This window comes from Thunnus maccoyii, chromosome 15 (assembly GCF_910596095.1).
Source record: "Thunnus maccoyii chromosome 15, fThuMac1.1, whole genome shotgun sequence".
Classification (NCBI taxonomy): Eukaryota; Metazoa; Chordata; class Actinopteri; order Scombriformes; family Scombridae; genus Thunnus; species Thunnus maccoyii.
The window spans coordinates 13,734,524-13,747,463 of NC_056547.1; the positions used below are offsets into that span (position 1 = coordinate 13,734,524).

General features: G+C 38.8%; 1 protein-coding gene across 3 annotated transcripts; it reads left to right on the forward strand.

Moving 5' to 3' along the window:
- The first annotated feature begins 98 nt into the window (after nucleotides 1-98).
- Nucleotides 99-10,749, forward strand: mtdha (metadherin a). Of its 3 annotated transcripts, none has more exons than XM_042435077.1 (11): nucleotides 99-539; nucleotides 3,704-3,802; nucleotides 3,951-4,062; nucleotides 4,336-4,503; nucleotides 5,480-5,704; nucleotides 6,428-6,505; nucleotides 6,699-6,770; nucleotides 7,065-7,192; nucleotides 7,513-7,623; nucleotides 7,761-7,854; nucleotides 8,067-10,749. In XM_042435077.1, the coding sequence occupies exons 1-11, from the start codon at nucleotides 210-212 to the stop codon at nucleotides 8,132-8,134; spliced, it is 1,485 nt and encodes a 494-aa protein (XP_042291011.1). In that variant the 5' UTR covers nucleotides 99-209; the 3' UTR covers nucleotides 8,135-10,749. The 3 variants fall into 3 exon arrangements, with proteins under 3 accessions (XP_042291011.1, XP_042291010.1, XP_042291009.1); XM_042435076.1 differs by having other exon boundaries at nucleotides 100-539; nucleotides 3,707-3,802; nucleotides 6,425-6,505; XM_042435075.1 differs by having other exon boundaries at nucleotides 101-539; nucleotides 6,425-6,505.
- Nucleotides 10,750-12,940: the final 2,191 nt, after the last annotated feature.

A 12,940-nucleotide genomic window follows, 5' to 3' on the forward strand; every position in this document is an offset into this window, starting at 1 on the left:
CATTAATGATGAAATATGTTGCATACAGCAGAGAGTCAACCGTATTCATTTAAAGTGTGTGTGACATTAAGATCATTAACTGCAGGTTGTAGTTTCACTGAGATTTCAACCGTCACATTAAATTAGCCACTCCTCCGTTTTAGCATACGGCGATGATAGCTAACAGCTAGCTACATTTTTTTCTTTTTTTTTTTTAGCTATTAGGAAAGATGGCAGGAGAGTTGCGAGGCTTTGCGCTGGAAAAAGCCGAGCTGCTTTCCAGTCGTTTAAAGGATCTCCTGTCCTCCGGAGAAGGTTATGTTAGGTCTCAATTTGGGGTAGATTTGGGTCTGAAGCCCGAGCTATACCCGACGTGGGTCGTCCTGACTACGGCCGCCGTGGGGCTGCTGTTGGCCGCCGTCTGCGGCGCTCTGCTCGTCGGGAAAAAGCGGGGATGCCCGGTCACCCAAGGCAGCGGTGAGCCCGCTAAGGCCCACTTCGCTAAAACTGCTAAACCAGAGGAACAAAAGAAGAGGAACAGAAAGAAAACGCTGGAAAAGGTATCGTTACTCTGAATCACGGTGGCTGAATTAAAAACAAAGACGTGAAGTTTTAACGGTTGTACTTCATGCTAAACGAAACTGTTCTCCTTGCTGTTAGCTTACTTACACATTAAACCCAGTATTATTTTATCTACAGAAGCAGTACAAATTAAACATATAGCTAATTAGCATCATCTTTATAGCCAACATTGTTTACACAACGTAAATTAAGCTATTCAGGGGCTTATTTATTCGACCCACTTATCAAAATGTCAAAAATAAACCTGTTAGCTAAAGATATGAGATGATAGTTATGGCGAGCAGTTAAAACATAAAACCTAGCCAATACTTTTAAAGATAATTAACGTTACCATCTAAAGCACTACATAATAGGGCTGAACGGTTTTGGGGGGAAATATCTAACTTAATAGTGATTTTTCTGACAGATGTTGCGATTTGATGTGCGATATAAGTCAAGCTTCAGTTTCATATTCGCTGTGTAATAGATTTAAAACATGTGATGGAGCATAACCACATGAAATACCATCAAAAATATTAGCTGCTCTAAAATCTAATGTAAGGATGAGAACTTAAAGATATGAATTGCCTACAACATGTATTTATTACATTTTTAATTGGTATAGAACAATTATCACAAAAGCTATGACTGTTGAAAATAAAGTAATGATAATAATAAAAAAATAATTCCAATGAGAAAATAATAGGCTACCTTTCTGTAAACAATAGGTAGGTCATTCACTTATGGCACAGGAGTATCATCTAAATATTGCACAATCTGTGATCAATAGAACATTATTTACTGATATCCAGCATTTAGCTTATAAACTGACAAACCACAGAATAATTATCAAAGAAGAAATCACTATATATAATAATAGAAATGGGAATCTAAATGTTGTAAGTTCAACTAAAACATTTATTTGCTAATAACCAGCATTTAACTTTTGAACAATTTTCTTTTTTCACAAAGGCTGCCAGTACAGGATAAAGTGCTGAAAAAATAAAATCTTAAAATTACTCCAAGCAACAGAAGCCTTGCATAATACTTGCTTCCCAGACATCTCTATTTCTCAACACTCATTATTCACTCTTTGCAAACTTTTTTATCGAGAAAACCAGCATGTCAACCTTTGCTGGTTTCAGACAGGAACACTGACACGTGACTGCATTGCCTCCAGCACTAAACATTCTCTCTGATGGCAAACTGGTGGCTGGTATGCAGAGGAATTTGTGAGCCAGTTTGCTCGGTATCGGAAAGTTAACATTGTGTACCTTCCACCAGGCCAGTTGATCTTCCTCTCCATCAATGGTAGGAGTCATCAGGTAGCTGTTTAGCTCAGTTTCCGTGGCGTCCTCCAACTGCTCAGCAGATGAAGCAGGGGGCACAGCACTGCTATTGAAGAAGCTGCCCAATGACCGCTTTCCCTTCTTCACAGTGGATGACTCTGCCCCTGCTACACTTTGTGGCACGGCGTCTGTGGTGCTGACACAAACCCTCTTCTTCTGCAACACAGAGACAAGAGCTGTTAAGTCATGCAATGTGATTTTATGTAAACAATTAAGATTGCCAATCAATTTAATCAAAATACAATAACTTATATTTCATGTGGCATCTTGTATTCACTGAACTGCACAGAAAAACAAGACAAGTTACCTTTCTTGCCACCTGTTCCATCTCAGTCTTCACGCTTGCTTCGATGTCTGGGACATTGTCTGCGCTTATGTAGTTAATCTTGAATCTTGGATCAAGGAACAAAGTGATGTCCAGAAGCTCCTGTGTGGCTGGGTCACTGTATTTATCCTCCATGTAGCCAAGTGTTCTTGACTTTATTGCCTTGGTAAGGTCGGTGTCCTCGTCGTTTTCAGCCAGTAGATGCAGAACTGGCTTCAGATGTGACACGCTTACATACGCTTCACTAGAGAGGACACCTGTAAACTCCTGGAGAGGACGGAGGGCGTTGTTGTTTCATTCGAGAACCTCTTTGTCCCGCCAAGTGGGGACCAGGTGACGTGTTTTCCTGAGACAAGGCCTTGCTCTGCTCCAACACCCTCCCAGTCATCTTCTGTCTTGAGCCCCATCTTGTTGGACACTCTGTAATCAACGAGTGCTCCGATAGATTAAATTCGCTCAGTGTGGTCTTCTTTTTTCAACTGTGCGAGAAACGGCCAGCCAGAAAGTCCTGCTGCCTGATTTACTCTTGTGTCATCTTTCACAGCATTTTCTGCAAAAGAAAAAAAAATCATGAACCAAAACATTAAATGTGTAAAGTACAGTAATGCATTTTTCAGACTGTAATACAATAACAAGCAATACAATCAACAATAATAAGTAAAACAAATAAATAGTTAAGCTGGTTGTTATTATTAATAATTGTAATAATAATACATTAGATAGTAATAATTCATATGTATATATAACTTATACAAACAATGCATCTCAAAGTGCTTTCAAATAATAATATCTAAAAGACAAAAGTGCAAAAACAACACTGAAGACAACAAGCAAACATAACTGAACACACACACAGACAGAGAGAGAGGCCTGTGGCCAAAACACTGAAACCTGGTTCATTGATTTAGTTCCACAGCTCTGATAATGTTTGATCCGTTATCAGTGGTGATGCACGTCTGGCCTTCTTCTTTCAGACACCAGCTATACAAACACTCTCTTAATCGCAGCCTTTGCAATTTGCTAATCACATTGTTTCAAATCGCAATTTTGATTTGAAAACGATTAATTGTTCAGCCATATTAGCTAACTGCTAATTGTGTTTATAACATTAAAATTGCATAATGTTTCACACATGTGTGAATAACGTTATCTTTCATAAAGCTTGTTATTCAGACAGCACTTTATATTCCAGAAACTAGTCCAGTACCAGTCACCACACAGTCAAAACTGTTTGTAATCAGATGTTACCAATAATGTAAAGATTATCAACCTCCAAATAAAGTGTAGACACAATAAATTATAGTTTTAGAAATGAAAAGTATGTTCCCTTAAAAACAAAAACTCATGTTCATGTATCAGCTTGATGGTACTTCATCTGTAAAATATATATTAAAGATTCATGTTGAAATTAAAAGTTATCTAGATTATTCATCTTTTTCTTTTAAATGGTGAACTGAGTTTATAACTTGTTGTTTGCTCTGTCTGGCAGAAGACTCAATCCAATGGACAACCAGTGACTGTGGCTCAAGAGGAAAATAAAGTCACTGAGGTGGTGTCCAAGTTGTCCCCAAAGATCAAAACTGAGAAGGTATGTTTAAGAAGCTTCTGTCAAAATGAAGTGCACCCAAAACTGTTTATTTGGGGGGCAAAGCTCAAATGTGTTGTTAGTGAACTTTTATCCTACTTTTTATAACCCTAACTATACCTTAGTATAACCTATTTCTGTCTGTCCGCAGGTGCGTGAGGTACAGGCACCAGTGCAGGTGAAAAAGAACAAGAAGAAAACCAAGACAGATGTGAAACCGTCCCAGAATGTGTCTACAAATGATGGGAAGGAACCTGACGATGGTAACACTCTATTGCCACAGGGGAAATTTCACAATAACTTCTCGTTTTCAAACTGACTACTATGTGCCCATTGTGGTTTCACTACGACCTACTTAACCCCTCCAGTTTTTGTGAGATTTACACATATTATTCAGCTTTTCCTGTTGTAGCCGGCCTCTTCGTTAAATAATCAACCAAATTTCACCCACCATCGACCATCTAAAATACTTCTTTATAATTGCTTTGCATATACGGAGTAACCTAATCGTTTGATGTTTTATTTGTGTTCACCAGGTGCGTGGGAGACCAAAGTCAGTAACCGAGAAAAGAGGCAGCAGCGCAGGAAGGACAAGGGCCCTGAGGACTCTGGTAGCTCAGGACTGGTGGAAGCCACCAAGACCCGTGGGGAGTCACCTGCGGCCACAGCACCCACCAACACTAAGAAGAACAGAGGAAACCATGGTATTCACCTAGCAGATGTTAGAATATAGCTATTGGGTATCGCTTTCACAACCAGAGAAGTACTCCAACTCTTTGGGCCCTTTCACACCTACCTCATTTGGTCCGGACTTTAGGACTTTTCAGTTTGATCTGAACCAATATTACAGGTGTGAAACCTCCCCCAGACCACGGTCCGGACCAAACAGCTGAACCTTGGTGCGACGAAATTGAACCATGGTTCAGTTTATTTCTAGTGTGAAAAAATTTTTTGGATGGTTTGGATTTTTGGACCAATTACAGGAAGTTCTGGCAGGCTATCATCACGGAAAAAGAAAGAAATGAGCCGCGGTAGCACATGGGAAGAGCAGGAGACCAAGTTTTTAATTGAAATATGGTCCGACGATGTTATAAAAAATAAACTGGAAAAAACTCATACAAATGCTGACACTTTGACATATTTTGGGAGAGGATGAGAGAGAGAGGATGGGAGAGCAATGCCACCTGAAGATAAAGAAACTGTAGTATATATAGTATAATAATATAACATTTTTACATTAATTCAAACGACGACATAAGGCTGCCCACCAAATTGACAACACACTTACAACAGACTTACGCCTGTCTACAAACCAATCAAGTATAGGGGACGCAGCCCATGCGGGTGATGACGAAGGTATGTCACATGAACTTCTTTAGTGTGCTCACATAATTGTAATGTGAAACCAAACTAACCAGATCAAATGTATACAGTGGAACAAAAACATGAACCTTGGTTCGGACTTTCAGGTGTGAAAAGGCCCTCAGTTAGACCCATCAGTGATGGAAATATAGTTTAATTTAAAAAGCCTAAACACTCTATTATGTTATTATGTTATTATGTGATGAACATACATTGTTATCACAACCTTCATGTGAACAGTTAGTTTAGTGCCAAACAATAGTGATCTAGTAATAGTTCATGTTACTCAAGCATATTTTCCCCCACTCTTTGTTTCAGAGTCCCTGCATTCAAGAGAAGCTGGCAAAGGGGAGGCAGCTGGTGGCTCAGTGGCCTCCAGCTGGAGAGAGGAGCCTTCAGTCAACGGCGGACGGTGGACCGAGATTTCCTTGAAGATCCCGGGTCAGATGGGTACCATGGAGGGGACTAAGTGGAGTGCCATCCACACAAATCCACATTACAGGACCCAACCTGAACCCCAGTCCTGGGCGCAGGAGACTCAAGGTAGCACCTAGACCTGTGTAGACCTTTTCCACCACAAATATAAATATTGATAGTGGCGTGAAACACAGCAGAATCTACAATGCAGTCTTTAAATATTAAAACAGTGAGGTTTTAATTGTTTTGGCTCTACTCAGCACATTAGATTTGATATGAAACAGTTGAAACAGTGACTATGAGCTTTCAGCTCTAAAGATGTTCACATCCATATTGGATGAACGCTGTAGGACTCGTCCTTTCTGTATTAGGGGGACTGAACAATCTCACTTTTAAATGTATTTAAATTATCTCAATGTGATCAAAGCTTTCGTTACTATCTCAGCATTTCCCACAGTGCTATAAAGTCAAAAAAGGCTATGTTAGGCTAATCCTAACAACACAAAAACACAAACACTGCCATTTTGAAGACCAAAAGATCCACAATTAGATTATTCTTTGAGTTTAATTTCACTCAGGTTATAATAATTTTGAGCCCTCTACTGGGCAGAAGTGGTATTGCTAGTAAAATGAAAACTGAGTGGGAGTTTTACTGATGCATTGTGAAAACTTAACTCTTAGAGGCTTTGTCAACAGGTGGGTAAATCATTTAGAATCCAAATTCAAACTAACCACTTGCCACAGCAAAAAACCCCTAAAGAAAAATACTTTTATAAGAAGAGGGTTTGTTTACCGGAACAGCATTCTAACAAAATAATAATCTGTCTTTCTGTATGATCTCTTCAGCAGCGTGGAGTGGCATCAATGGCCGAAATAAAACTGACCTCAACCCCGTGTCGTTCTCCATGCTGGGACTTAACACCACAGGTTGTTACTGTGATTAACTATCAGCTTTATCTCCCAGTCATAAACCAGATTTACTTCCCATATCTGTAATCCAAATCTTACCTAGTTTTTCACTTCAATTTAAAAACTACCATTATTATATGTATATAAAAATCATGGCCAGTTTACAGTTTTCACCTCCCTCATTCTCTTATTTACCTTTTGTCTCTCTTAGATTCAGTATCAAATTCAATTGGGCTGCAGTGGGCGAGACACCCTGAAGTTGACGAAGCATGGTCTGGATTCAGTGAGTATTTCAGCAACCCCTTCAGCATACCAATAAAGTTCTTCTTCTTGTTCCTCTTCTTCTTCTCCTTCTTCTCCCTCTGCTTCTTCTTCTCCTCCTCCTTCTCCCACACCCTCTCCAGTAACTCCAGATTGGGGAAAAAATGTAAAAATGTTCAGTGATTATGCTGGGCACAGTGTCATCCTGAATCTTAAACTAAATACATGGCTTATTATACAAAAAGTATCCACTCAGAGAGATGCATATACATTTTTTTTGTATCTAACTACCATCCTTTTGATGTTAATTTTTAAGATGGGGTGGCAGCAGTGGACCCCAGCTCCGACTGGAATGCCCCATCAGAGCACTGGGGAAACTATGAAGAGCCTCCCGTGTTGGTGACACCAGCGCCTCCAGTGAAGGAGCAGCCTGCTCCCAGCAAGGTCTGACTGACACTCACATTCACTGCTTTATCTTCAGGGCCTCCACATAGCTATTTAAATCTGTTTTCTAAATTATCCCTATTATTAGGCATGGCCTGAAAATCTTGATAACGTTTGAAGTAGGCTTTTAAAATTCTGGATTTTAGTGCTTTGTCACATTGTTAAGGAAGCGAAACAAAAGCCAACATGTTAAACATTAGCCATATGATAAAAATCTGCAACAGATTGCCTTTGACCCTCTTTAGTGATTAGATATATTGTCGTAGTTTCAATCCTGCCTAATTTTCAAACAATCTGAATATCTGTTTTTGTTATTGCAGGTATCAGAGGATGAGAAGGACACTGAGGATCCTGCTGGCGGAGCAGCCAAATCCAAGAAGAGGAGAAGAAAGAAGAAGAAAACAGAAGAGGAGGCTGCATCTGAGGCTCAGGCAAGAAAAAAAACCCATCAAGCTGTCAGATTGCACACAAGTGTAAAACATTTGTATTTATTTGTACATATTCACATCAAATGAAAGTGTGTATTTTCCTTGTTCTGGTAATGTCATTGCATTTGTTTGATTTTTAGACGGTGAGCGCTGCGCCCCCCACTGTACCCAAACCCCAAGAGCTTCCTGTGCTGGCCTCCAAAAAGCAGAATCCCAACATTTCCTCCTCTCAGAGTAGGTTAAACTGTTCTGAGTGAATCTGTGTCTACTCACAGTGAGGAAAAAAATGTTTAAAATGCATAATTAACTAGCTTCTAATAAATATTTAATCCCTCTCCTTTTTTATGCATTTCTTTAAAGCACATACTGTCATTTATATCCATATGTTCTGAAGGATTCAAACATATATTTCTTATTTCCTATTTTTCTTTTTCATGTACTTACAGAGAAGTCTGAGCAGATCGTGGAGCCTCCGAAGCCCTCCCAAAAGAAAAAGGTCCGAAGGGAAACATGAAGTCACATCACAGGTCTAATACACAACTTATGCAAATGATTGTTAAATGTGTCACATGCAATAATTACCAGGTACAGAGTTTCTTTCTAAGATACGTTAACAGTTTATCAGTTACCGAAATAAAACGAGAACAAGCAGTGGATATCACCTGCTTGACTAAATAAAATGATGAAATGTGGTCCTATGGACTTAAATCTTACCTAATTTGCACTATTTGCTACACTGCAAAAAAAGATTGGAGTTTCAGGAGAGGTGGAACTTGCAGTGGAGGTACATGTTTATATTCATATTTTTAATGGCATCACAAGTGTTTTTTTTCCCTCCAAGAGTGTATGTTTATCATTGTTAACCCAAAAATACAAAACGGGTTTTCTTCATTTTTATTTTTTTGCTATAAGAAAATTTAATTTACACGAGAGGCGCTTCTTTTTTTTGTTTTTTTTTTTTGCTTCCCCAGAATGTTGCACTTTGTTTTGTTTGCAATGCTGCCGTCCTGATATGAATTAAATGTGTGAGAGCAAACTGCTTATGAGTGCTGATCTCAGATCAGTTTTAAAGGATAGGTTTGGATTTTTACAAGTCTATGTTAATACAACACTCACATACCATCTGTACACTCAGGCCATGAAGTGATACCTTGTTCTGTGCAAAAATGCATTCTGAACTTCAGCTAAGCTAGTGTGAGACAAACTGATGGGTATTTTTCCAAAGTAACTGTCTTTTTTGTTCCCTCATTGTGTTTCCTTGCTGAGTTGCGGCGGAGGGATACGTCCCGGTACTTGCATGTAGGTTTGTTGCTGGGACGAAACATGTGCAGTAACCTACATGCGACTGTCAAGACAAATATGTCAAACTGCCAAAGCCTCATTATAGTTTCAGTTGAAGTTCAGAATCCATTTTTGCATGTCACAGAGAGTACGTATCTTTTCTCTTCGTACCATATTTCTTACAGCGTAGTCGCTCTATGAAGATATCATTACACGGCCTGTATGGATAAACTGTACCTATGACATATGAGTGTAAAACAGACTCAAACTTAACCTTTTCCCCCGAAATCTTTCCTTTGAGTACAAACATTCACATCATTGTTGATGGTGTAGTTTGCTCCTTTATGAGGAACGGCAGCTGTGGTCAGGTTGAAGAACATGTCAGCGACAGCGGGAAAAAAGTATCTTCTCCACAACCGCTCCTGCTGTGTAATCCACCTTCCTGCTTCCCATCTATACGATAGTATGTTCCAAACATTCATAGTTTTGCCAAAATATTGATATTCTACTATTTGAGCTTCAGAGCTTTAGAGATCGGGAAAGCAAGACACTGAAGCAGCACATTTAGCCATATTTTACTGAAACTATGATGATAGTTTGGGAGACATCGGGCATACAAATGGACAGCAGAACTTTTTATTTACTTTTGGATCAGATAAACGTGTTTTTTTCAAAGCTACATTTAGAATTTGGGCATAAAAAGCTGATCCTGGATTCACACTGGGGACTGGAGAGCATAGTAACTGATGTCAACCACCAGGAGGCACTGTAATGTGAAGTCAAGGAGCAGTGGGATTATCCCATAATGCAGTAGCACTATTGAGTATTGCCCTTCTACTTTTTATCTCTCTGAGTATGTTGATTTTTATCAGACTAGACTGTGCATTGATTTTTATGGTTCCTTCTGCACTCTACATGATTTTTTAAAAACCTTTTTCTTTCTTTTTTTTGTGCTAGAAAAAGCCATGCCATTATGTACAGATTGTAAGGGCTTTTTCCAGTTTCTGTGATTGCACTGTGCAAAAGGCTGTATTGAGTTCCTTTTTGATGTAGATGAATTGTTTTTTCTACCTTTTTGCTGAATGTGAAATGTGTAACTTTTGCTTTGTTACTGACTTCCAGGATTTATGATGGGGGAAAAAAAAAAAAAAGTTTTTTTGACATAAATTGAGAATGAAGACGTACATAGCAGCTTTAAATCCACATTAAAGTTGGTTTAAAACAACACACAAACACACACACACACAGTATATATAACAGGAATTTAATTGACTGAACGTTTTTACAATTAATTCTATTGCCTTAACCTGTAGTTGTATAGAAAGTGCATTGACGACCTTTTTTATAATTTCCATCCAATTTGCAAGTTTTGATGTCAGAATTAATTTCATCTTGCATGACTTTGATAATAGTACTTGTGTACATGAAATGAAATGAACAATCTCTTGCTTTAACTGTTCGTACTTGGTCCTGGAGCACCACTCAGTGTATATACTGTAATAGGAGAATAATTGCAGTGTTTTCTGTGGGCATCCGGTTTAGTGGAAAATGAACAGGACCGTTGTCGGTCAGCTTAGCGCATCACAGTGTTGATCAGCTGGTGATGGTACATAGTTGTTGGTAGACCTGATAGATCATAAAGAACAAAATGAAATGTCGCCGTGGCAGCAGACGCCTTTCTCTTTTTTTTTTCTTCATTTAATTTTTACCGATGATTTAAGATGATTCAATCAATGTATTTATATACGTGTCATTAGCAAATGGTTTTGTGAATGATTTTCTTTGAGGAGATTCAAATGATATTTCTATGTTGAAAATGAAAAATAAATGAGAAATGCTTGATATCAACACGTCGAAGAACTAGTTATTCTTTCTTTTCTTCTTAAAGATTAAAGCATTGTCTTTGATTTTGCCTTAAAAGACAACTTTAGAGTCATTTCACCTATTTAGAAAATGGTAAAAAAAAAAAAAAAAAAAAAGATGTGACAGCAACCAGAGTGACTTTTTGTTTGTAGCTTTTCTAGTAGTGATGAATGTTCCTAAATGAAACAAATAAAATAGTTAAAATATTTGAAAGGTGACACTAACTCCACCAACTTGAGCTTCTCAGGCGAGTCATATATACTAAATTAGGTCATTATCGTGAAGAAATACTGATAATTTCACCACTTTGAATCATGTTTTCATGTCGAAAATAACCATTCATTCACACACAAGCGATGCTATATGATAGTAAATGATAAAAAATGGGGCTTTTGCTCTGTCTGCCACCATGTTGTATTGGTTTTTGCAGTGAAAACTAATCCCAACTCTGTGATTAATACAATGTGGATTCACTATATGCTACAGTGAAAATCTGTGTCAGTCTCTGACAGGCCCCCAGTTGCAATAAACCTCCTGAGGCCAAACCGCTGCCCCAGTCAATGTGGTGAGCCGGTCGCGTGGCACGTTTACAGAGCCTGACCTCCTTCGTCTCTCATCCCTCTCCATCCCTTATCTCCCAGTTCATTTAGGATTTACCCGTTTTTAATCCCTCGCAATCTTTGGCTCACTGTCCATTCACCTTCACTTCAAAGAGATACCACGTTTTTTTTTTTTTTTTCATTCTTCCCTGCCAGTGCCAGGGGATTGTTGTGCTTATTTTTCTTGTTTGTGTGTATGAAAGGCAGATATATTAATAGTGAAGGTCACGCTCTAATGGATGGCGCTGCAGTTGCTCAAAGCCCTGCTATGAAAATCACTTGCTAATGCTGTTTAAAAAAAAAAAAGAAAAAAGATCCATGTAAAGTCCTTGTGTCTGAAACCCACAGGCAACAACAGTATGTGTGCTACATTGAGAAATAAAGTGGCAGAGTGTCCAAACATTATATAGCCAGACTAATAAATCTGTTCACCCAAACACTGACGCTGGGATTTATTGCAGGTCTGAGGAAAAAAGGATTAGGCTTTGTATTTCCTCTGTGTCCTCTGTGCACATACACAAATATATCTGTTTAATAATACAAAATACCGTCACTGTGACTGTTATACGGGATGTTTTGAGGGCTAAGCGACACTAGTTGAGAAGAAATGGATGCCCATGTTGAGATTTTCCTCTGTAAATTGCGTTCCAGCATCTAAAGAGGTGGCAGTCTGGTCAGTATTAAGTCATGGCGGGAGAGGAAAATCTCCTAATGTGGTCCACCCACCAGAGCTTAGAGCTGTGGTCACTGGTCCATCTGTCAGGCTTGGTTTCAGGATGTTTGCCCAGAGAGAGAGAGAGAGACAGAGAGAGAGGGAAACTGGCATGAAATTAAGGTTTCAAAAACAAACAAACATACAACCACATCCATTTTTAGTGATTTAATTTAGTTTTTAGACTTTGTCTTCTTTCAAATCAAAAGAAAAAAAACGCAATTGTCGTGACATCGTCTCATTATGTCTCAATATGGAGCAACTGCTGGTGTCAAGAATAAATCAAGTTATGTTATCTTGATAGTATTTGGGCAACCTGTTTCATTTTAACAAGTTGTTACTTGTTGCATGAAAAGTGTTCAAACAGCTGCATAGAAGCACAGCCAGATTAACCTGCTATAGGGGCCCCGGGGCAACAATGAGCTAGTTAACCCCCCCGTCCCTCCTCCTCTCTGTACTCCTATGTTGGATTGCCCCAGATTTTCTGTGTGTGGGCATATGATTAAACACAAATTAATTTAGGAATAAGTATCATGTAAGCACAATATAAGCTCAAATAATGCGGGTAATAAAACTAGATTTTGATATAGGGCCCATCTGCAAGACAGCGTCTCAAGATCAGCGCTCCAAAACAAAATTACAGTTAATCAAATGACCCCAGAGCAGTTGCTCACTTTTCCAGTTTGGTAATCCAGCCTTGAACTGGAGGCATGTAAAATGATTGCATTTACAGGCAAGGTTTTAAACATAAGTACAGTGTTTAGTGACATGTGGCTTTTGCGCCTGTTTTAGTCTGACCACCAGTAACAACCAACCAACAACCAAAAATGTAATGTTTTCAGGGCATGTTCAAGACTGCATTAAA

What these genes read in the sequence shown, in the direction of transcription:
- mtdha (XM_042435075.1), top strand. Translation starts at nt 210, where the DNA reads ATGGCAGGAGAGTTGCGAGGCTTTGCGCTGGAAAAAGCCGAGCTGCTT. An exon ending in GCTGGGACTTAACACCACAG is followed by an intron (nt 6,506 to 6,698) that starts GTTGTTACTGTG and finishes TGTCTCTCTTAG; the next exon opens with ATTCAGTATCAAATTCAATT. An exon ending in CAACATTTCCTCCTCTCAGA is followed by an intron (nt 7,855 to 8,066) that starts GTAGGTTAAACT and finishes ATGTACTTACAG; the next exon opens with AGAAGTCTGAGCAGATCGTG.